The sequence below is a fragment of the Mastomys coucha genome, unplaced genomic scaffold, assembly GCF_008632895.1.
Source record: "Mastomys coucha isolate ucsf_1 unplaced genomic scaffold, UCSF_Mcou_1 pScaffold7, whole genome shotgun sequence".
NCBI classification, from domain to species: domain Eukaryota; kingdom Metazoa; phylum Chordata; class Mammalia; order Rodentia; family Muridae; genus Mastomys; species Mastomys coucha.
This window is the reverse complement of record NW_022196913.1, coordinates 79,941,172-79,963,268: the sequence shown is the minus strand read 5'-3', so window position 1 is coordinate 79,963,268 and position 22,097 is coordinate 79,941,172. Positions and strand designations below refer to the sequence as shown.

The 22,097-nt window shown below is 38.7% G+C and overlaps 1 protein-coding gene across 2 annotated transcripts in view; it reads right to left on the bottom strand.

Annotated features, from left to right (window-relative positions):
- Positions 1-1,077: 1,077 nt before the first annotated feature.
- Zfpm2 (zinc finger protein, FOG family member 2) overlaps positions 1,078-22,097 on the bottom strand; it is a 433,065-nt gene continuing 412,045 nt past the window's right edge. For both annotated transcript variants that reach the window (XM_031358378.1, XM_031358379.1), the window contains 3 exons: positions 9,662-9,868; positions 6,138-6,362; positions 1,078-4,577 (listed from right to left, as the gene is read on the bottom strand). In XM_031358378.1, coding sequence (XP_031214238.1) covers positions 2,086-4,577; positions 6,138-6,362; positions 9,662-9,868 — 2,924 coding nt within the window. In that variant the 3' untranslated portion in view covers positions 1,078-2,085. The remainder of the gene's footprint in view (positions 4,578-6,137; positions 6,363-9,661; positions 9,869-22,097) is intronic.

Genomic DNA, 22,097 nt, shown 5'->3' with positions numbered 1-22,097 from the left:
GTGAAGTAGTGCAGAATACACAGCTGGGAACCATGGACTCACCCATAGCACAGAGAACCAGGAAGCTGGGGCAGGTCACAGTCCTTGAGATTAACGTTGAGTACCTGGTGAGAGGTGCTATTTCCACTGCTTTCTCCATCTGCCATTGATGCCCACTAAGGAGATAACATCAGATTTTTCCTTCTGATGCTTTTGATCAATCATGTGGCAAAGGAAACGCAGAGTGAAGCATGTGGGGATGAGTGTTACCACTAAGCAGTATGGTCACACTTGCAAGGGCAGTGGTTTCCAGAGGCATCACACACTCTGGAAATTTTCCACAGCTGCTCAAATTCTAGAGTGCAAGCTGAAGGAGACTGACGTCACTGAAGTGTTTCTCCTTATAAAGGCTGCCTTTCTTTTGAGTCACACGGCAGGCACTCAGCACTATCATGTGGCTCTGCATTTGCTGTATGGTGTGGATGCACATACAGCTGAGAATAATTCCCAGGTTTCTGCTTCTTTCTCATTAGCTTTGAGACTTTGGGCACTTAAAAATCTGAAACCTCCAGCACTGCTGGAAAATGAAAAAGAATTCAATGTCCTTAACAGCCCCTATAATGACTTACTTTTTGGTTTTAATTACAACATTAAACATATATGTTGAATATAATTTCTTAAACTGAGATCTGATTGTAAGCACTAGTTAAGTAGTTTGAATATCAGTGGTAAAAAGATTTATAGTCATTGCATTTAGATAGTTTGATGAAATTTAAATCCATTATAGAATACTAAAATCTGTCAGATGGGGATGCCTGCAATCTCAGTTTGTTGTTGCTGCTGCTTCTAGCCACAGTAGTGTGGTGTGGTGTGGTGTCCTAGGCTGCTATGTCTTGAAGATAATTGAGTAAGGCTTATTTAAATAGATGGAACGGAAAACTGAGTGCCTCAGCCATTCTTGAGGGAAACTTACCCACAGAAATTAACATAAAACTGATGATAAAGTGTTGCTGTTTATTGTGTGACAATTAGAGCTAGATATTTTACCTGGTGCTTAAAGTGAAAAAAATAAATAAATAAAGCCCAGAACATCAAACGTCTCCAACAATTTGGAATTTTATTCCATCCATGTACATGCATAGTAACAACATTTGTTGAGAAATTATTTCTATCAGAAGTAGAACATTATCTTTGTGATCACCAGGTGCAGTATTGCTACTCTTATATTTAAATAGATCTTATATATGAATTAAATTCATACTTGCAGCATTGAGTTTAGGGGTTCGATTTAGACTGTGCCTTTCAAAAGATAAAACTGATTAATACTACTTCGTTACTGACAATACTGCTTCCAGTAATTTTGTTCATTCTTTATAAAGTATTGCATTTAACAGCAAAGGTTTAAAAATTGAGACAGGGCTGCATCAGCGAAAGAAAATACAAGTACTATACAAGAAAGAAATGCCATCTTCATTTAACATACATGTTTCAGTTTGAGAAAATGGACAGAAATATACGGCTACACACGAATGCAAAGCCTAGTGGCTAAGAGACTGTATTTGCTAAAATATAAAGTGCAATTGGAGCCTGATTATCCAAGAATTCAAATCTTAAGGCGAACTTGTAGCATGTATATTTAGAACATGTTTGCAGGTTATATTTTAGCATATACGTATATCTGCAACAGCATATAAGAAAAAAATCAGGATACACAAGTGCTTTTGAAGCTATTTCTAAAATGCTCTTCTGTATTGTTTGTGACTATTTTCTTTAAAAGCTACTATACAGTGCAAACCATATGTGCTACACAATAACTATACAGTAACATTACAAATGACTTTAATATAAAGTTTTTAAATAAAAATAACATAACCACAGCTATGAATACTGCTGGTAAAATAAATTAATTTTTTTCTGAAAATGGCACCAATAATACACTTTACTAATGGTCTGTAATGAAATTACACCTTAAGTCTTCAACTCAGCCATAATGAATTATCTCCTGATTGCCAGATGTAATTCGAACAGCGTCTTCGTTTTCTGGACTGTTTAGAAGAACATACTAAACACGGGTACCAAAGGTGACTGCTTTCTTTAGTAACTCAGTTATTTGACATGTTCCGCTGCATGTGATGAGCAATAAAACTTCTTGTGAGTTATAAAGTTCGAAAGATTATTGAACTGGATGTCGCATAGCCGGCAGTATTTCCCACTGCTGGGAGCCTGGGTGGAGCCATTCACACCTTTTGCTATGCTAGATAACTGTTCTTCTGCGCAGGGGATTCCTGGGGAGACATTCTCATTTGCAGCTAACGGGTTCTCAGAGATCCACGAAGGGGATTTGTGGCCATCTTCGTGCTGGGCATTCTGGGAAATGTTCTCTTGCTGTGGGTTGGTCGTAGGTCTTTCATCTTGCTTCAGTCCACCATTCACAATGACCATGCCTCTGTTTTTGGGCAACAATGGCAGAGAATCTTTCTTGGGTACAGCACACCCATTTGAGGAGGCCTGGCCTTTAGGAGACTCGTTTTCTGTATTTGTGCTTTGTTCCACCTCAGTGTTGTGGATGACAAGAGAACCGGCGATGTAATCGCTTGGCTTTATGCCATAGTATGGAGAAAGTTGGTCGGCTCCTTTCGTCTTCTTTATTGCTCCAGGGTAAAGGCATTGGGGAAGAAACAAATGTTTGTTTTCTTCTTTTGTAGCAATGAGCTGAGCTGCTTCGCTGAAGACTTTCAGACCTTGCAAGGTTGCCAAATGGGATGAAAACAAGTTTCCGTTGGGAGAAGGCTGCTTTGGATTCCCGTTCTTCTCACATTTGATCATGTTTCTTTCAAAGCTGACTTCTGGGCTGTTCCGTTCGCTTTCTGGATTTGGAAACACTTTGCCATCAAGCTGACCCAGGTCAGTACGCTGATGTGCGGTGACAGGGCAGAAATTCTGCTTGTGGGCCAGGTAGTTCTCAACCTTATTGAAGCTGATCTTGCACACAGTGCACTCGTGGTAGTCTAGTAGCCTCTTAGGAGATGCTGTCGTCCGCTCAGACTGCGACAAACACTTTTTGCTGAGATCTATGGGGACATCCATCTCCAAGCAGGAAACACTGGAATGGGTCGTGTCACATTTGGGAACCGGAACACATTTGTTCATGGCCAACGATGTTTCCAAGTGCTTTGAGACAATTCCTGGGAAGATGTCGCATCTCGGGTGGTAGCATTCTCCTAGCCCTTCGGTGGGCTCTTGAGTGGAGCTACAAGGATTGCTTAGGTTGGCTACATCAAGAAATCTCTGCTGGACCAGGGGTGGCCGTTGCTCCTGCTCAGGTAGGCACATTTCGTACATCTTTCTTCGCTTGCGTGTGCGCATGGTTCTCTGCATGGCTGGCACTTTGTTGGAAGCAGACCTCTTTAGCGGAGGGTCATGGCGTGTTGCACAGTAATACTGTTTGTGGACCATATAGGTTTCATGCCTGCTGAAGGTGATGTTACAAGCTTCACAGGTAGTCTTATTTGGGTCACTTTCCCCATCCACTAAGGGACCACTGGGATTTTTCACATCAACGGGCTTTCCATTTATTTTGTCATCATTGCTGTTGGAGGTGGGCAACTTTTTGGCTTGAGTGGAAAAGTCCTTCTCATGGCCTTTCCCGTTTGGCCCAATCAAATCTAAAACAGTGGAAGAGTTGATGCAGGATGTTTGAAGAAGTGGATTCTCCGGGTCGGATGAATGAGCTGCTGGGTTGAGAAGGTTTATGGAAGTCTGGCCAGTGTTAGGACTCACAGCCTCAGGCATCTTTTCAGACACACTCGGAAACTCAGGGGATTTGGCTATCTGCTGCCATCGGCTGCTGCAGTAGTGCTTTTTATGAACTAGATAGTTATCCAAATTATTGAATGTTATGTTACACTCAAAGCACGTAGCCCCTTTGGGCATCAAAGGGCTGTAAATTACAGGAGGGTAGCTACTACTCCCATGCCTCAGTCGTCGGTGTACCAGCTCTGACATCTTGGCTAAGATCTCTGAAGCCTGAGGGACCATCGTGATATCTTGGGGGAAAGCAAACTGAGACAGGAAAGGTCCCACAGGGAAAGAGGGCCCAATGTTGGGTTGCACTGGAGATGAGGCAAGTCTGGGGCTGGAGGGCTCAGACTTTATTTTTGTGTAAGAGAAGCTTTGCTTGTTGGCTGCAGGCTGTATTTCTGGTCTCTGATTGGTGAGGAAGAGTTGAGTCTTTTTCTCACACTTGTCCAGCTCTGTGTCTGAGCTTGCATCTTTAGTAGGCATGGCCTTTTGGCTCTGGGAGAGGTCACTTCTGGCCAACAAGTCCGTAGTTGGCTGTAAGCTGTCTTCCGTTCCACTTGGAGAGTGCTCCATGTCATTTTCTCTGGGAAGTTTGCCACTGGGGACATGGAGCTCCTGGTGCTGCAGTAACTCCCTCTGGGTCTGAAAGCCAAAATGGCAGTGGTTGCATCGGAAGGCGGCTTGAGTGAGATGCGAGAACAGGTGTTGGTGGAAGTTGATCACAGAATCAGCAGTGTAGCTACAGACCGTGCATTTTAAACTCGCCCCAGGGGGCAGGAACTCTTCCATTTTCACTCCTGGAATGACACACAAAGCAGGAAAGCTGAGAGATACAACTGTTTGTTTCCCAGGGATGGAAACCTTTACTAGTGAGCTTGAGTCTCCAATACACCAGAAACAGTAACCCTTAGGATCACCTATGATACTATGATGTTGGTGAAATATGGAATAATAATTTCCTAAGCCTCTTTGTGAGTGTTATGGCATAGGTGGGGAGAACTATTAGTGATCCTACTTTATGGGCCAATAAACAAACTAAAACAAAAAACAACAACAAGCAAACAAATAAACAAAAAAACCTAAAAAAGTTAATTATAGTAATCAAGCTGCAAAACATGAAGACTTAGGCTTATAATTTTTAAACCATCCAAATACTATCCTCTATGGTAGAAAGAAGTGACAGAATATTCACTAATATTAAATATATTACTGTATTCTATAATATAGTAGCATATTAGAATATTAGATTGGCTATTAGCTACTGATTCCCTACATGCAAGAAGAAATTACAAGGTTTTAGCAACCACTTGGCTCATCTTTTATCTTTTATTTGTTGGTTTTACTGAGTGTGGCTTATGTGTATCTAGGACGGATATTTGGCTGGTAAACACTGGTAGGCTAATATTGTTTAGAAGAGTACCCATACTGGTTGATCATTGCCTGTTTCTGATCAGTTACTGCCACTGACTGTGGAGGAAAGTGTCATGGAGATCAACTCCCGCCTCTGTTTGTTCATACATAATGGGAACAGACTCAGTTTATCTTTCTCTATATCTTCTCTATACTGAGAGTTTGGAGCCAGCTCAGTCTACATAATGAGTACCAGGACAATCAGTTAGAGAGTCAGTGCCACAACCAAACTAAACTAAACTAAACTAGAAAAAAATCTAAAATATTTAAATTTAGTACAATTCTATACATTTTTTAAAAGGAAGAACTAGGATGCCATGAGATTAAGCTAACAATAGATGAGGTCCATTTTAAATATAAGTGAGAATAGATTCTACCTTGTTGTTTTTCTTAAGGAATTTAGAGTAGTTTCATGTCATAAAAATCAATTAAGCTTTAACCATGCATACTCTGGAAACTGAGGAGTTTTTAATTGAATCTACCAAAATAGCAGCTTCAATTTGGTGCAGCAGCTCCTTTTTTAATGTACCTACTATTTCTTCCTTACCACACGGAAAGCACCATGATCTGTTTGCAAAGTTCACTTAACACTTAAAGCAATAAATATGCATGGCGTTTAAAAAGGGGGAAAAGAAATAATGCTATTTTGATGAAGAGGAAAATGAATGTAATAATTTGGCCCACAGTCTAAGCACTGTCATAGGTGTTGAAGAAATCAGTCAAGTCCTTTGGTTAAAATATACTACATCTAAGTAGTATAAAAGAACACTACTTGGCCCAGTAAAATTAAGTATGTATGCATATGCATATATATGTATGTACATATGCATGTATCTCTATATGAATATATTATAGTTAATATGTATATGTGCATGTATGTACATATGTATGCATAGAAAGAATGCAGAGTACCCCAAAGGAACTGCAGAAACATTAGAGGCCCTTACCACTGTGTGAATTCAGGTGTATTTCTAGAGCTCGGGCATTGGAAAAGCTCTTGGTGCATTGCGGGAAGGGGCACAGGCTGGAAATCTGATGTGAATTGTCTTCATTTTCTTCAGACACTGGAGCAGCTTCTCTTTGCCTCCCACTACAGTAGTACATCAAATGGGCTTGCAGGTTCCGCTCGCTCCGGTACCAGATGCCACAGGACTTGCAAGGGAATATATCCTCTGCAGCAAAACCAGAGACATGTTAGATACTGTCTGTGGGAGTGAAATGAGGGGAGGGCAACATTTAATTCTATCTTTCTGAGTCTGCTCCCAGGCTCTACTGGGAGCATCAATGAGTTGATCTTGCATCTTTGGCAGATCAGGACTAGGCTCTTAAAGGAATGGGTACATTCTGTAAGTTCACATCCCACAGACTGTTTACAAAGGAATACTCTAGGAGATGGCAATATTAAAAATACAAAATCATTTCATTTTATACTTATGGGTTAAAATAACATGCGTTTGTAACAAGCAATGAAAAGTGGTTTGTCTGGTTCATGAAGAAGTAAGAATATGGTGATAGTGATTAGTGTCGCTGCAGCCTCTGATAGAAGAAACAGAAAGAACAGCCAAGGGACAGACAGTGGTGTCCACTACGCTTCTGAAGGGTAGTGATATCAGAAGGGGCCAGTCAGCCAGGCAGTTAGAGAGCTCATAATGTTGGGCCTTAGATCTGATGTGAAGAATGAAATGAACTTATTCAGGTGGAGAAAAAAAAATCCTGTCATTTTGATAAGAGCAACTGTGCAGAGAGGAAGTCACCTGACCCTGAGAGGACCTGGGTGAAGGCTCACTGGCTGTGTGGTATTGTTGAGGCAAATGGCGAGATAGAATATAAAGGATCTTGCAGGCTCTTCTGAGAGGCTTTCTTGTTGTCTCTGTGATTATGGGGAATCAGAGCCCATCACAAGGAAGCTAATGTGGAAGAAACATTCTCTAGGGATAGAAGGCAAGTGCCATCAAATAAGTGAAATATAACAAGGCTTGAATTCTAGCCTCAGTGTGTGATTTCCAGGACTTTATTCAGAAAATTTCTTCATATGTGTATAGTTTCCTCCTCATATAGCTACAGTTGAGGAAACCACAGCTGACTCCCTTGTATAAGACCATGTGAAGCAGTGGTTCTCAGTCTTCCTAATGTTGTGAGCCTTTACTACAGCTCCTTATATTGTGTGATTTCCCCCAACCATAAAATTACTTTCATTGCTATATCATAATTTTGCTACTGTTATGAATCATAATGTAAATACTTTTGGAGGTTAGAGGTTTGCCAAAAAGTTTCATCTCAGAGGTTGGGAAACCATTTACACTTAAACCTCCTACCATACTGTCTGGATGACAAGGTGGCAGAAAGGAGGGATTATAGGAGAGAAGCAGAAATGAGACGACAAGACCAGTACTTTGTAGGCTGAGGCAGTATGGAGTGATCCAGCCTGGCTTCCTACTGCATAGACAGATGGCTTTTAAGTACTCTGTAGAGGGTTTGGGGGTACATATGGTCACATTAGACATATGTAACTTGGTAGTTTTGAAGGAAATACATAGGGACATGTGAGAAAGTGTTAAGAGAATTCTCAATCACTGAAGGAAGAGTTAAACATATCACTAATAAACAATCAAAACACAGCTCATGGTGAAAGAAAGGAAGCTGTGGAATCATGAATCAGAAATGAGAGAAAACTAAGGATCAAATTCTAACTGTGAGGAGAGCAAGATAGCTACAAAACTATGCACTGATGACTGTTACTTAGCCCATGCTTCCCAAGTGAAGTGCATTTACACTATCTAAGAGACTACACAGTTTACTACAGTGGATACGTCAACAGAGACATGCCACATGATTGATTTCAGGATGCAAATGATAATCTGTGCATATATTGGGTCACTTGAGATTAATCATCTTTCTACAAAACAGGTATGTTCTAATATATAATTAGAATTAAGATTATACATTGGAGGATCATAATTGAATAAGATTATTTGAAATTTCTTGTAATCAAATTGCTTTGCTTCACATGCAAGTTTGTCACATTATTTCATGTTCTATGCAATAGGAACAAAAGTAAAAAGAAAACTATTAAATAAATCTTTTAAATAAAACAAGATTTGCTTATGTTAAAAGTCTTTGGCCAATTGATTACATGCATAGTGATTTAAGAATCACCTATGAATTTCTTTATTCATAATTACAGTGGGATATTTTTAATAATGTGAAAATATTATTGCTATCTAGGTTTCTTTTTCATTGCTCTCAAAGATCTTCAATGTTATCTTTAGATTCGATGCATTTTTTATTACCAACATTAGTATAATTCTATTCTTGCCATGTGACTGCCACTCAGTTTTGTTTCCCACAGAGAGCTAAATAAAAGCAGATCTTCCAGGGCTGGTGAGATGGCTCAGCAGGTAAGAGCACTGACTGCTCTTCCAAAGGTCCTGAGTTCGGATCCTGGCAACCACATGGTAGCTCACAACCACCCATGATGAGATCTGAGGCCTTCTTCTGGTACGTCTGAAGACAGCTACAGTATACTTATTTATAATAATAAATAAATCTTTGGATCAGAGCAAGTAGGGACTGAGCAAGCAGAGCAGACTGGAGCAAGCAGGGTTGATTGGAGTGAGCAGAGGTCCTAAAAGTCAATTCCCAATAACCAGATGAAGGCTCACAACTATCTGTACAGCTACAGGGTGTACTCATATACATAAAATAAATAAATAAATTTAAAAAAGCAGATCTTACTAGAACAAAGACCCTGGGGCCCCTTGAACCATTGATTGTCCACCATATAACATACCACTTTATGTGTTCAAGAAATCCAAACTAGACCAGTATTCATCTTAGCAGTATAAAGCAGCCTAGAGACAAATATTTTGATTTGCCCAGGTTACCAGGACTTCATCCAGATTGTAAGGCTAAGTGCAAACATTCTATGTATTTGTACTGGGTTATTTGAGGCTACTCTTGTTATATTACTATTGATATATTGTTACTTTCCAATAGAATAATAATTATTGTACATCAGAGCCTCACACCAACATACTCTGTATTATTAAAATACATAATAAAATTTGATTTTTAAACTTATATTCTTCTTTTCAAGTTTGTTAAATACCATGGCCCTTAACAAATACAACTTTTGCTACTAGAAAATCATCCATGAAAGCCATTGGGCTTGTCATTGTTAAGCAAAGTTGAGTATTATTCAACAGGTAGAGAATTGACAGCTTTTAGTATGGATGACATTTAGGAATCTAATCTGACATAATTGGGTGTACACATTTTGTCTGCATTCCCATGTGAGGCAAACACACATACATACACACACACACACACACACATATACACACACATACGCACGCATACACAGTTACATACTGAAGAAAATGTCTGTCCTTAGCTGCCTGTCAGTAGACACTATTTTCTCCCATAAATACACATCACATCACAAAACTGAGCTATTACACTCAGCACTTACTGTTGACAATAGCTGTAGGCAAAATAGAAGCCATGGCAGCTTGCTGAGGAAGCAGCTGAATTGAGTCCAGCAGGCGGGCCGGGTACATGCCTTCTGTGAGAGTCATCTGACTAGCAGCTTGTAGCCTTGAGTCAAAATCCACCACAAAGGCAACGAGTTCTTCACCCTCTGAGATGGCCTTCGTCGTGGTACACCAAAGTTGACCTCCTGTTGAGAAGGGTGGAAACAAGAGAAAGAAAGAGTTGTCATGGAACACGTGAGCTGGCTGCACACAGGAACGTCTTCTGCTCTGCCGTTCACATGGGTGGGGGCTGCACACCCATGCACTTAGCCTGCAGCTAAGTGGCTCAGCCAGCCCCTGGGGACAAATGTTCTCCTGGTATTAGGCAAGGTTTTACTAACTACTTGTAGGAGAAAACTTGGGGAAATACAGATGGTGTCTGTGGAGTTTATCAGTGTCCCAGCTCCTGTGCTTGAAAACCTGCATGGGAGAGACACAGCTGCAAAACTACTGTAAAAGCTATTCTTTCATTAGCTAACAGAAGAAGCAACTGTTTCTCTCCCTCTCCACCTTGAACTTCCTCTGTCAGCGTCCATGTCCATCTGTCTTCCTCTCCATGGCCCTAATTCTTTTGGACTGTGAGCACAGATTCCCCAAATTGCCAAACAAGCAAACAGAAGTCTGTAAAATCTTAGATGTTGAAGTGCAGTCCCAGGGAAGCTGGGTATGCCTATGTATGCTGCCCCGTATGTACTTTTTACTTTGACTGGGCAATCTCATACAATACCCTGCGATGTCCCTTCTTTATCTCCATTTACCCTGACTGAACTGCCTGCAAAGGAGGACACACACACACACCAATGATTCTTTTCAAAAAGGCTTATTTCAATAAAGATTTGTTTAAATGAAAGGAACCTTGTCTTCAAACACCGAGATAGACTCTGGCTCTGCATTTCAAATGATCACGTGTGGTGCATTAAAAAGAAAAATTAACTATGCAAGTACATCTTCTAATGTATTGGAATGTGATAGTGAACACTCATTATTTAACATGTTTAGACAGGCAAAGCACTTATATTTTGTTATCTCCACTCTCAGGCCTAGATACATATCCCATACAGTTATGTCTGCAGTAATGTGCTGTACTTGATATTTTATAAAGCACCCCCCCATTGTGTATGTACTGGAATGCTGTATATTGTACTCATTAACCAAGAAAAATTGTACACATTTTGATAAGTCGTATTACTCTGCTTATCTTTTAGCATAACTGTCATTTCAAGTGCACTTCATTTTTTTTCCAGCCTCAGAGATCATGGTTTTTAAACAACTTGTACAAATCTTGTGGTGATAAGAACAGTATATGAGCCTGAGGAGCCAGATGGAAACCTGAGTGTGATGCCTTAGGAACATCATAGACAATTAAGAAAGGTTTAAAGTAAGCAAACAAAACACAGCCAGGATGGTATGTGTCTGTGAAAAAAAAGAAAGAGTATAGTCCTCAAAGTTATGGCCAGCTTTATAGTAAAACAGGAAGACCTTGGAATACCACAGGGTGACATGTGCTCATCCCAACCATATTTTGATACTAATGTTTCTCAAGGCATGCAGGTTTACTGTCGTTGAAATAAAACAGGTTTTTTTTGTTGTTGTTGTTGTTGAAATATTTTTTCCAAGTCACTGAAGCCAAAATTATATCACTAAGGAATGAGAGGGAGTTAGAAGCCTGTGTGGCTCCATTTGGGGGGGGGTAGGGTGGGGCATTCTTACTCTGGGAAACTCTGCATTTAGATGCTCACATCTTACTACTTATGGTGGAGACAAGCTAATCCCTTGTGTCTTATCTCTCTTCTGGAACACAGTTTACAAAGCCAGCATGTGGCATGAGGGTGGGAAAAGCCAGGAACTCCAGTCTGGGCTTATTTTCCAGCGTAGTCACAGAGCCGCTAGATTTCAAGCATGGAGTTCAGATTCTTGGTTAATCCAGCAGTGGCTACCTTTCACAAAATAATAAAGCCAGGCTTGGTTTCAGGTCCTAGGAGAAGGCATCTACCGACAGCTAATCATGGTGACCACACAGTAAGCCACACAGAAAGACAACAGCTTACCTATACAAAGTATTTAGCCAAAATATCCGATGAATAAACAAAGTAAAATGAAAAAAATACCAGTTGCAAAAATCACAGCAAAGAGATGATTGTTTACATTATTAAGCAACTGGACAGTTGTTACACACACCTGCATTTTCAGATGTACCTGTGTTGATTCATATTTTATCATTGCTGCCTAAGCAAATGGACAGTTGTTATACACACCTACATTTTCAGATGTACCTGTGTTGATTCATATTTTATCATTGCTGCCTCTTGTCCCCATATTGCAGTTTACTCAGCATGCAACATTTTGAAAGGATGAATCAGACTGAATTGATTGTCTTGGCATTATTTTTTTTTAACTAACTAGTTCATTTGTCACCCATTCAGTGAGGTGAGGTGTCTGCTATGTGTCAGGCTGGGCTGTGGACTTTATGTAAGAATATACATATGTATGTCAACAGATGAATCAAAGTGTATATTACACTACAGGTAAATGAAAGTTCTTGAAGGAATTAGGAAAGCTATCTAAATTAATATTTTGCTGGATCTGGAATAAGTCAAAATGAAATATCAAGTGTCTAAATACGAATAGGCTGGCTCATCATTAGTAGACATGGTATGAACATATGAACAGGTACAGGATTGTGGGAAGACCTGACTTTGGAACAAAATTTGAGCTGAGAATTTGCAGAAAAAGTTAGGAATCTGGGGCACATGTCTGTTGGATGAATAGAAAGCTATAATTTCAGGAATTTTGTTTGTTGATTGACATACTAGTGCTAGCTTGAGGTTGGCTATGGTGAGGGCTATAACATTTATCATGGACGAACAAGGGGTATAAATTCAGGGTTCCTCATAAAAACATTAATGCGAGGTGGAGGAGCTTTAAGTATAAAGTAAATGTAATCTTTATCTGGCTCCTGCTGGGGGGAGATACACCTTTATTTTAATGAATAAACACATTATTAATATAGATATTTTCCCCTCTATATAATCTAGAGGAAATTTTATAGGCAGAATGTGCTATAGCAGTTCAGGGATTATTGTACTCATTCAGAAGTCATAAATACATGAACATCAGAGAGAAAAGAACCACACTGAAGAGACACTGGAGAGAAGGGGCTGGAGTGATGTCTTTAGACAAGAAAGAAGAGATGAGATGTCACCAAGGCTAATGGTGGTGGAATACAAACTGTAGTTATGTCCCTACCTTGGCAGAAAGCTGGAATGGTAACAGGTATATTACAACAACAGTAGCAGCAGCAGCAATAACAACAACACGAAGCTGGTAGGTGTCAGGAGCATTTCTTTTGGCTGGAGATGAAAAGCAGCTAGTGTCCTTCCTTTGTTTTAAGCCTGCCAGTTACTCCATGAAGTGATGGTTCCCTCTGAGAGTGAAGCAAACTAAAGCTCAGAGAGGATAGGTTAACTTCCCACTGATGCGCATTTGATCAGTGGCAGAGTCATGTCTTTTACTTTGGTCTTCTTAATCTTAAAGTCCAATTGTGGACCCTCGGTGCAAGAGAGAATGAGGGACAGAGAGGGAGAGGGAGAAGACTAGAATGTTCATATGTGTGCACATAGTAAATTATATTTTGAAAAGGCAAAGTTTGAGACCCTAGAAAAGCTTCTGGGAGAGGGTATTTCACCTGTGATCTTGAAAACATATAATTATGGAAAAAAATGAGACCAGTATGATAGCTCATGTGAACACTTAGAAAGCAGAGTCGGGATCAAAATTTGGGCCAGTCATAGGACCTCCTTTCCCTCAGTCTCTTCTCCATTTTTTTCCCTGCAGGCCTGACACTATTTCTGATGCTATGGTGTGCTTCAGATGGGAGCCTAGCTTGGCTGCCCTTCAAGGAGCCCAACAGGCAGCTGAAAGAGTCAGATGCAAATACTTACACCCAACCAATGGACAGAAGCCAGGGACCCCTCTGGTTGAATTAGGGAAAAGCTGGATGAAGCTGAGGAGGCAGGTGGATCTCACTTTGTTCCAGGCCAGCCTGGTCTACACAATAAGTTGTGGGTCACCAGAGCTACAGGGTCTGTCTCAAAACATAAACAAAAACAAGAAACAAGTAAGTGTGAGAAGCCTTTAGCTCATTTAGGTGACTGTGGATGATGCTCTTTTCATTGGTGGGGTAATTCACGGAGAGCAGAGATTACAAAGGAAGACTAAAGAGTGAAATTGGGAGTACATAGGGAGTGAGCAGAAGAGAGAGGTTAAGTCCCTGTCAGCCACTATTGGCTGGTTTGGTCTAACAGAAACCATTACTCTAACTTCTCACAACCCTGCCAAATCTAAGAGAAAAGAAATCTCATCAGAAAAGGTATAGCAGTGAGGCCCGGGGGCAAAGCAGGCTATGTTTCAAGAAAACAGCTAACTTATTTCCACAAAGAAGGCAGAGGCTAACTCAACCTGTAGATTGTATCTTGAACCATTAAGATGTGAAATAGTTTCTAGTGACCACTTATAGCTAGTTATAGCTTGAGGAGGCAAGAATGCCATTTTCCACCTTATTTTAGACTTAGAATGTGCTGCCAATTTGAGTTTGCATTTGGGTGCAGGGCAGTTGTTGCATTACATGCTTATGAATGCCAAGTTTTATGAATATTTAATATTTAACATGATGTTCAATGTAAACAGAGGGCTACATTTGGTTTTAAAACAGGAACAGAACAAAAACAACAAGCATGAACACTTGGATAGTTTGAAGGAATATAAAATTAAACAAGATAGTGATTCTTAAAAATTGAAAATATAACTACCTGTGATTTATAATTGCATATATATATGTATACAGATATATATATATATATATATATATATATATATATATGTAAAAGAACTGAAGGCATGCTCTTGAAGAGACATTTGAATACACACCCATAGAATAATAACACTGTCACAACAACAACTCAAATATGAAATCAACTTAAATACCCATCAATAGATGAATGGATAAGGAAAAAGTGTCAGAATGGACCATGCAGTGCTTTTGCCTTTAAAATAAGTGATATTTATTCTACAGTGTGATGAACTTTGAGGACAATGTGCTGAATGATAAAAGTCAGTCTACAAAGACAAATATGATTTCATTGATAAGAGGTTCATAGCATATTCAAAGGATAGAGACAGAAGAGGAAATGCTGGTGCTAAGAGATGAGGACATCAGAGAATGAAAGTTAGTGGTCAGGAGAAATAGAGGGTCAGTTTTACAGTATGAAAGAGAGATGATGGTTGTATAACCCTGTGAGTGCCACCTAAAAAGGGTCAAGCGAGCAAGTTTTGTGGTGTGTATATTTTGACATAGCTTAACACACTGTTCAAAATTACAGCCTCAGAAGGTCTTGTGAGAGCACAGAGCATTTGTACTTCTAGCCTTAGTTAAAATTCTTCATGTGACCTTTTAAAGGTTCTTTTCATGAAAGCTTAGAAAAATAAGTAAGAAAATAAAGTATTCATTTCCTGGCCTTCACATATATAATAAATCTGTTCTGGTTCTTTAGTCAGATACCCAAGGCAACCTGCTTACAAAGAAAAAGAAGAAAAAGAAGAATATTCCACCCATGGTGTCGGAAGGCTGAAAGAGTGACCATGAGATCTTTGCTCTTGGGAAGGGAATGTAACAGATATTAAAGCACAAGTAAGAAGATCGATTCACAAATCCGAACAGGAAGTCAGAGAGAGGCTGGGGCATCATTATTTTTTGAAGATACACTCCAGTGGACCAAATGGCCTGTCACTGGGCATCTCTCTAAAATAACACAGGCATTTAATACCACCATCAGAAGGCTGAAGCTTGTGGCTCACACCAACAACATTCCAACCTTAGAATCACAGTTACTTTCCCAGACCTCCTCTGGGAATCACCTAGAGACCTCAGGCTGCACCAGAGATGGAGACTATTTGACAACCATTCCATCTTTTCATTGCAATTCATGTTCATTGAAAATGCTGGTTAGTTATTATTACTTACTTTTCACCTTAAGGTTTCTTTCTGTCACCAGTGCTAAGGATAGCCCTGCTAAAAGTCTATACAGATGAGAATTTAGGAGTCTTATTGGATGTTTCTTGGACACTTAATATCTTCAGATTTAAACCAAGCAAAATTTCAACATACTGATTTGCATTAATGAGATGTTCATAGCAACACAAAAAAGAATTACATCAAGATACAATGTACATGTGTGACAATGTAATTGCTAAACTCAGTTGTTAAAACTTCTACTGTTTTCTTTTCAGCATCACTCAGGAGAGAACGTCCTTATTCTATGGAACTCTTTGCAAACAAGCGCAGTGGGTACCTGAGATTAATGAACATTTATTTGTACTCAGTGCTAAATGGAGTTGCAAAGAGAAATTAACTGGTATATAAGAAAGCTTAATTTTAACCTTGACTTTATAGTTAACATGTAATCTTGAAAATTTGTTTATGAGGCACAGAAAATTACAGGTGTAAACTAGAGGTCTCCTTCATAAAATTATGAAGATCCTCCTGTGGATAACATGCTAAGAGGTGTAATTATTGCATACTCATTCAGTAGAGCTAGGCTACAGACTAAATCTATACAACTTGTGATGTGGTATTCTAAGATGACTCATTAAAATATTGAACATGTGGAGTATACCATGTGTAAGGTACAATTTTAAGTGTGTCTCATATACTAACCTAGTAATACTAAACACTTAAGTCATGTTAAAGTAATGTTAAAATGATATTTTACCACTTTCTTGATTAGGTACAAGTTGAAATAGATATGTAAAGGGACCTCAGGATTCTACATGACACAGAAGTTCTGGCCAGCAATTTTGACTACACTGTAGATCCTACAGAGATGTTTGACTCTGCTGACTTCAAGCCTCTGTCCTAAATGAATTAAATCAAAGGCTTCGAGAACGAAGTTTGAGCTTCTTTGTTTTCTTAAGAACCTCTCCAGAAAGCTTATCATGACAGTAGAGTCCAGAATAAAGGGCATGGAGGGACTTTAGGCAGCCTGCTGACAATTTGACGGAGAAGATCCATTCTGAACTCAGAAACTGACAACTAAAAGTTGCTTTTGGTGTTCTCTTGTCTTTTAATATTTAAAGAATATGGAAATTCTGAGTGGGTCAGTAAGACATGGTCAGTAAAGAAGGAAGAAAAGTCTTAGCAATTCTGGAACTGATGAGGTACCAGTTGTTTAGTAAACCTTCAAGTTTTACTCGATTTTAGAAATGCTTGTCTTTATATTAATTTGAAGATGTATAGCTTGCTAATAGGAATTACTGACAATGATGTACACACCCCAACTGTGGAAAGATTATAGTGTACAAACAAGATAAGAACGAAGAATCACACTTTTAGTTCACAGACATGGATTTTTATCTGATGACAATGATCTGCTGCCTTTCTGGCCTCCACCAAATGGAAAGGTTGTTTTAGATTTCCTTGATGTCTGTCTCTCTTTACTTCAAACAGAACCATTCTTCCAAGTCTTCATACTCCCACCAGACTCCCTTCATAGCAAAGGACAAATGCATTCAAGGTTCTGTGAAAAAGTAATGATCCTCAAGACCTTGACATTCCTGGAAAACTCTGTACTTGTGTTTCTCAGTAATGCTTATGATCAAGGTTCTTGTAAAACAGGTTTGGTGTCTAGCTGGAAGCTTGCACGTTTTCCTCCTCATAATGGGTGTCAAAACTGCAGTGAAGTATCCTACAATTCTCAGCCATAAAGAATAATGTTATGGTCCAGACCTGATTATATTTTGGAAATCACATGCTCCCCTTACTAGAAACGGTACTCTCAAATCTCTCCCCATTCTGCCAAAACTTTTACTTGCACATGTTATTAGGACATAAGTGTCTGCACAATGCCACACAGACCTTTGCTGATAAATTCTAATTAAGATTAAGACAGGACTTTTGGAAAGGATCCCATCATTAGCAAACACGATAAACACAAAAATACTCCCTACTTGTCAACCAGGAGCAATTCAGTAACCTAATGGTATCATCTGTTGCTAGGATACCAAGCTGACAAAGCTTCAATTATATTGTTCGACCATACCTATAGAGTCTTGTATAAGCAAAATATATCCAGACTGAAAGCATTTAACTTCATCCATGCTATCTGCAATTCACAGCTTCTTACAATGGTAAAAATCAGGTTAATAATTACACAGTGTGCTGAAAATTCTTTTCCATGTGTTATGTTTATACATGATTCTAATTTATCTGTGTGATTGATAGACATGTTTGCTTTGTAAAAATAAGAAAATGCAAGGAACGGAAGCTGTAAACATCTGCCACAACCAGTGGGCTCATCAAGATACTGACCTGTGCTTAGCATAAAAATATGTAGCAAATTGAACCAATTAAATAACATTTAGATTTTTCACTACTCTGCCTCACTATATAGTAGGATAAGGAGCCTCAAGCAAAGAGATAGGAACCCAATGAAAACTTGTTTTAAAAGCTAAAGAAGAACCACCATTACCTAACAATAAACAAGAAATAGATGATTTATAATAAGGCTTTATGACAGTGGCTTTTCTGGGATTATTTTTAAAGCTGAAGTTAGTAACTTTTACTCCAAAACATTAAGCTATCAAGTGTGTTTTTCTTTCTTTAAATGAGGAACACTGGGAAGTCAGTTCTCCAAATACAGGCATTTGACAAGGAGGAAAACAAAAAAATCTTCATTTGTGAAAAGAGTCAGTCTGTGAATTAGTCCTTTGTGTGTATTTTGGCAACAGGAATGTTGGATGGCTTTCATAGAAATCTCGAGGAAAATATAGTTATGTCTGAACTCCATTCTTTTAAAAAATTAATTTGATGTGCATTGGTGTGAGAATTTCTGATTCTCTGGAACTAGATTAACAGATAGGTATGAGATATCATGTAGGTGCTGGGAACTGAACCTGGGTTCTCTGGAAGAGCAGCCAGTGCTCTTAACTGCTGAGCCATCTCTCTAGCATGTGAATCCTATTCTTAAAGAGCTATGGAACACAAAATAACTATTCTACATATTAACCTGCATTCTGTTTTCTTTGTAGGTAGATTGGTATTTTTTCATTAATCTATAATGTCTATGTCTTTCACACACAATGTAACAAGATGGCAGGTGTGGATTAGAGCACAGTTGGTAATTAGCTAATGTAATTCTGTGCCTGGAACATATACACACACAAACACAAACAAATGCACACACAAACCAAGCACAAAGATACATACACATGCAAGCATACACACATAAACACAAACAAATACATATACATAAAAACACACACAAATACATACACACATAAATACATATACATACACAAACACACAGAAACATACACAAACACACACACAAACACATACAAATACACACACAAATACTCAAGCTCACACAAATATGTACACACATATACAAATACATACAGACACAAACATACAAATACACACACATAGAAATATATACACATACATCATTTTCCTGAAAAAGGGAATCCTTACTTGTCTTCTTTATTTTTACAAAACTATCAGAAAACCAGAAATGATGCCTTTTTCTGAAATCTATTTTTCAAAAGTGGAAAGCAATTGGTTGAAATGATTTTCTAAAAGCAAAATTACAGCCCCATTTCAGCATGGCGTGCTGTGTGCTACTGTCTCCACCTCAGGGTTTAGACGTGAACATGGAACAGGGATCTATACATAGACATGTTGCCTAATACAAATTTTATAATGAATTCAAATCCAATGCTCTTGAAATTCTTGACAGTGGAGTACTGCTGGGAAGGGAACTTATAAATTATGGGTGCCCCTTCTTTGAAAACCGCTTTGGAGGTTTCTTTGTGCATCGGCAAATACAGTAGGACTATGAGGCATTGTCTGGGTCCTCCTGCACAGCACCTGATAAAAGAATAAAGAGCTGTGACATATTCTTAAAACAATAGAGGAATTAAAGGGAAACAATGAGCCAGCTGCTTCATTAATACAATCAAAAGGGAGCCCAGCACAGAGGAGTGCAGATAATTAAGCACTACTCTCTTAGCCCTCCTTTCTATCATAAAATTGCTTAAAAATGTATTAACTACTTCATAGTTGTTAGATAGATCTGTGCACTTGTTTATTTAGAGTTGATTAATGCCTTTTTTCTGTATTCAGCAACATGCCAACTCACAGTTTACACTTGTTTTTGAAAACAAGAGAATAAGAATAATTGATAAAGATCTGCACAATACACAGCAATAAATCAAAATGCATTTTGCAAAAGGTCTTTCCTGTTTTAAACTAATCTTTAACATTTTTCATTTGTTACTGGTAATGTGGGGCATTTGAGGGCATTCAAGTTCCCTGGGCTGGCACACCTGAAATTGTTTTATAGGATACCCAGCAATTCCTAGGAGGGTTTTTCGTGGGAGAATCAGACTTGATCTGCAACTCTGGATGTGTCTTTACTATTTGAGACAATATGCAATAGATTTATTAAATTACTTTTTTTCTTAATCAAGGGAGATGGACAAATGGATGAACTGCATGCCAAGTTCAACATTTTTCCTTCGTCCACTTTACAGAGGAAAAAAACCATACTTTTTTATGCTATTTATATTAAACAGTTTATAATGTATTATAGGAAGGCTTTCATTTTTCAACTCTTCTGTAGGTAGCCTTTCCTTGCAGTTAATGATACATTTAATTGCTTAAGAACTGGGAAATTGGTAACAAGATACTGAGTGTTAGTTAAATGTTAAAAGTCAGGCAAAAACTATATTCTGAATTTTCCTGTAATTTCTTCTAAGTAAACTTAGAAACAAATCCAATTTCAAAATAACAAACTGTACTAACAAAAGTGGCCAGTTTAGTATAGCTAACACAGTTCTAGTGATTTTAGGATCTTAACTGGAAAGATAAAGAAAGAAATAGAACAGGAAACCCAGAGATATGTATAGCAGGATGCTCTAATGTACTCTGACACTAAGGAGATTGTGGTCTTACACATATGCTATAAATAAGTTATACATCCATTGAGGCCCTGTTTATATAAGGCTTTTTATACTATGTCAGTATTTAGAGGACTGGAGTGTTATCTTTGGCTGTGAAACTCGGCTCGTGACCAGTCTCTGCTTCTCTATTAACTTCGTTAAGTTTTCCTCAAATACCAGGAGATGACACATACAAATAGTAAATATACATAGGAATGATCATTTACGGAATTATTTCATGCAGTTGTTTATGGGAATATTTTTGTTTTGATGGGACCCACAAAACTCACTTTGTTAAGATGCAGAGCAAAAGTAAATAGAGATCCGCTTCTCAAACATCACATGAGTATTCTTCAAAAAATACAGTCTGAACACCTCAGGTTACAAATTACTATGTCTATATGCATCACACAGACCCCTTGTAAAATGCTAGTGAGACTCTTTCATAAACACTATGAACTATAGCATCTTTAAGAAACACTTTTTTGTACAGTGAACCAACTTCTCAGAGCACATGATTCATCATTTCTAATATCAGAGATTTATCACTTAGCATAAACTCATCAGGAAATATTGGTCCACATGGAGTTCAGAAACAAAGAAATGTGGCCATCTTTCTTATTTCCAAGGAGTTAGCTGTGACAAATCAGAGGCACCGCTGCCACAGTTTCTATGATGGGAATTTGAAGGCAGGCTACCTAAAGTTCTGTGGTTGCTAACTCCTGTTCTCTCCAAAGGCTTTCCTTGGCTTCTTCTTGAAAAGATCCTCACTAGATCTTTTCACTCTGGAATTCTCTCCATGTGTTTGCTTGCTTGCTTATTTATTTGTTTGTTTGTTTTTTTATTGTTTCCTTCCTTTAAGAAAGTGTCTCCTATGGAGATAATTTCCCTTTCCTTCTAGGAAATATGTGGAGCTCCTTTCAGAAAATTGAACAGGGATAATTCATCTCAGATTCTCATCACTGTTGAAGTGTATGGGCAGGAAGTTTTGCCCTGTAAAGAAAAATGTATTCAGAGTTTTCTGCAAACATTGTGACCTAAGGTTTGGGGAGACATAAGACTCAGCAGTGAAACAAAAAACATCTGTATGGATTTTTCATTTATTTGTTATTAATTGATTTATTTATTCACTTTACATCCCAATCACAGGCCCCCCTCCATTCCACCCTCACAAATCCATCCCTTCATTACCCCTCCCCTTCGCTTCAGAGAAGAGGAAGTCCACCACGAGTACTAACTTGCCCTGGCAGACCAAGTTGCAGCAAGACTAAATGTACTCTCTCCCATCGAGGGCAGTCAAGGTAGCCTAGCTAGGGTAAGGGGGCCCAATGGCAGAACAAAAGGATTCTTATAGTCTTTAGCATCCCTGGGGTGTGGACT